The following is a 3,452-nucleotide window of genomic DNA, read 5'->3' as shown; positions in this document are numbered from 1 at the left end:
AAGAGGTAACGTGGAAATTTTCCTTTATCCCATATTAGTGTTCCAGATACTTTTTCTTTTGAATTTTATGTCTTAAAACAATACTAAACAGTATACATACAACAACAATAATGTAGATTATTTTGAAAAAGATTTGTCCTTAATCTTACCATCATTCTTAATAAGGAACTTTTTTCATTTTGTTCTATTTATCTGTATTTAGGGATCTTTTACATAATTTACATCAGTTAGTATACAGTTTTATAAATATTCTTCCATGCTATAATCATCATAATTATTTTTAGTAGCCATTCCATTAGAAATTACAATTAGAATTTAGCAGACATTGAATGGACAGTTAGGTGGTTTCCAATGTATTGATTGTAAATCCTTCATTGTAATTGTCCTTAGGCTAGTTTACCAAAAGTAAAATTACTTAATAAAAGAGATTTAAATGTTTTTATGAATCTTACTATTGTACTGCTTTCCAAAAGGAATGCACATGTAAAATTTGTGCTCTCTTAGTTTTTGTTTTTCTAAAACCTTGCTAGTATTGATCATTCTCTTGCCTTTTTATTTTTTATTTTTATATTGTGATTTGGTTGAAGATTTACAGAGCAAATTCACTTTCCATACAGCAGTTGACATATACTTTGTCTCATGTCATTGACCAGTTTACCACAACGCAACAGCTCCCTTCCCACTTCCTTCCCATAGTTATCTCTTCCCAGTGTCTCTTGCGCCTTTTTAAAAAACAGTAGATGTACAATGATATCTAATTTTATTATGTATTTTTTAATTACTAAGGAACTCAACATATTCTATTTGTTTATTAACATACTTCTCTTTGTAAATTATTTATACATCCCCTTTGCCATTAGACATTTATTTTACTCTTAGAAACAGTAAAGCATGTTATAAGGAGCCTACTGAGTCATATAATTTAATTAAATCATCTTTTGAAAAAGCACTCGTATTGCTATATGTTTCTAACTTTTTTTCATTGCAGACTATTCGCCAAGGTTTTTGTATCCAAGGCCCAAAACTTTGTTACCCAAGATGATGAACGCTGACATGGATGGTATGTTTTTCATTTTCCTTCTTTTACATTCCTGTTTTTGTGGATCTTTTGCTTTATTAAGCAGTAGGAAACACAGAGAAGTAATTAGAAGACTTGGATCTTGGCTCCTTAGTTTATTTATATCCTATCTAGTTCTAGAAAGGATCGAAGGCATCTTTGATATAACTTACCTGTGAGATTTTAGAACTCATTTTGTTTCTACCTTAGTGCATTATGGGGGTATACATTTTTACAATACAGACCTTTTATATAAGTGAGATAATGAATATAAAGCTTCTTGCAGAATTTTAAGCATTAAACTAAACAATTGGTACCTGATGTTAATTAATAGTAAATTTGAACCTTTTTATTACAGCAGTTGATGCTGAAAATCAGGTGGAACTGGAAGAAAAAACACGGCTTATTAATCAAGTGTTAGAACTCCAACACACACTTGAAGGTGAACTTGTATTTTGGAGTTTTCTTGAATGATATCCCATTAATTGAAATAAGTATTTATGTTGCTAAATTTTATGATAATGTATACAGTTTTAAAAATTATAAGCTTAAAAGTCCATTTCAATGGTTTATCCTCCTCCCTCCTGCCTGTAGTGTTGGCTGGTGGTTTTAAAAGAAGGGATATGGTTTAACAGGGAGGTCAGATAGTATTGTTTCCTCCTTAGGGTCTCTCTTGTTTTTCTTTCAATAACTAACATATTACTATTTTGTACACGAGAGCCTATTTTTAAGACTCTGCATTGTGTTACTGAAGTCAACTGTAATAAAGTTTATGCCCGTATTAAAAAATATTATTTACCTTATAGAGATTAAAAGGGAATTGATCTTAGTTTTCCATTTTCTAAATATATAAAATTAATACTATTACTGAAACATCTTTTGTTTTTTTTTAATGAAATTAAATGTGGTGATGTTTTGGCAGTTTTTGGAGCCAAAGTGAACATTTCCTGTCACTCAGAACCCTCCAGAGGTTTCCCATTTACAAAGTTAATAACAGCCAGAGTCCTCCCGTGGGTTGGCATCTATGACTTCTCTGTTACTTTTTACAGAGTTCTTTCACTCTCTGCCCCATAAGTTCCACTTCAGACACACTCATCTCCTTTGCTCTTCTTTTACTGTGCCAAAGATGCTTCTATTCAGGGTTTTAGTAGCTCCTGGCCCCTCTGCCTGAATCTTCTTCCCTTGTTCATATCTACATGGCTCACTTTCCTCACTACTTTTAGGTCTCTGGTCCCCTTATGAAAAAATCTATCCCTGACTATGCTGTAGGAAACAGCAACTTCACTTACTTCTATTCTCTATCAATCTTACCCTCCTTGCCTTTTCTCTAGACCAACTTATCACTGTATGTGATACATAATTTGTTTCATGCCTGCTCCTGGCACCCACTCTGCACCCCCTTTATGCACACAAACACCTTAGAACGTAAGCTCTGTGAGGGCAGGGGCCTTTCTTTTTCCCTCACTATTACACCCTCATCTACAACAGGGCCTGGCTCTCAGATAAATGAACAGAAGTAATATTTTTATTTGATCATAAGGAACTGTGCCCTTCAATTTCTTGCTCATATAAAAATACAAAATGATTACTTGCCTGGAAGCTGACTGCCTGTATCTGATATATGAAATCTGTTGTGTTCACCTACTACATTTTCTTAAACATTTATAGTAAAGATACTGTTTTTATGTTGCTGATAAGACATGAACCAAAAATTCATGTTTTAAAAACAAGTGTTTTAGAAGATAACTGTTTTAAGAGTTTACTACTCAACATAAATGCCGTTTACAAAAAATAATATTTAATGTAAAATATATTCAACTTGCCAAAATCTTTTTTTAGAAATTGTTTAATTGATTTGCACTCAGTTTGTTTACCTTCTCTAAAGCTATCTTAATTTAAAAATAAAATTTAGGTATTGTGGTATCTCCTTTAAAAATGAATCTTAAAAAAAAATTGATAATAAGAAGTCATTGCCATCATTGTTTTTTCCCCTTTAAATATAGATCTCTCTGCAAGAGTAGATGCAGTTAAGGAAGAAAATCTGAAGCTAAAATCAGAAAACCAAGTTCTTGGACAATATATAGAAAACCTCATGTCAGCTTCTAGTGTTTTTCAAACAACTGACACAAAAAGCAAAAGAAAGTAAGAGGTTGATGTCCTCTGTGTTTTATGGAATTGCTGCTGGAATTTTTTCTTTAAAACTTGGATAGATTTCAAGAGTTACAGTACCTTTGTTTGTGGGCTTCATTGAATATTTATGAAGATAATGGCAGAGCTAGGCAAGATTAAGAGCATAACAGGAGACTTCTATGAGTTTGTGTATTATGTCAGTCTATGAAAATGTGCAAATGTATTGTAGAGACTTTATAATTAGAATTGCATATATTTATGAAAA

The 3,452-nt window shown here is 32.0% G+C and overlaps 1 protein-coding gene across 1 annotated transcript in view; it reads left to right on the top strand.

Annotated features, from left to right (window-relative positions):
• Positions 1-3,203, top strand: part of SCOC (short coiled-coil protein) — a 19,289-nt gene extending 16,086 nt beyond the window's left edge. The window contains 3 exon segments of the mRNA XM_007941224.2: positions 989-1,060; positions 1,416-1,499; positions 3,061-3,203. Of these exon segments, the coding sequence (XP_007939415.1) occupies positions 989-1,060; positions 1,416-1,499; positions 3,061-3,203 (299 nt within the window).
• The last annotated feature ends 249 nt before the right edge of the window (positions 3,204-3,452 follow it).

The sequence above is a fragment of the Orycteropus afer genome, unplaced genomic scaffold, assembly GCF_000298275.1.
Source record: "Orycteropus afer afer isolate SDZICR_OR568_19922 unplaced genomic scaffold, OryAfe1.0 scaffold00076, whole genome shotgun sequence".
Classification (NCBI taxonomy): domain Eukaryota; kingdom Metazoa; phylum Chordata; class Mammalia; order Tubulidentata; family Orycteropodidae; genus Orycteropus; species Orycteropus afer.
Note: the sequence above shows the minus strand (reverse complement) of the source record. Positions and strands in the feature narration are given on the sequence as shown.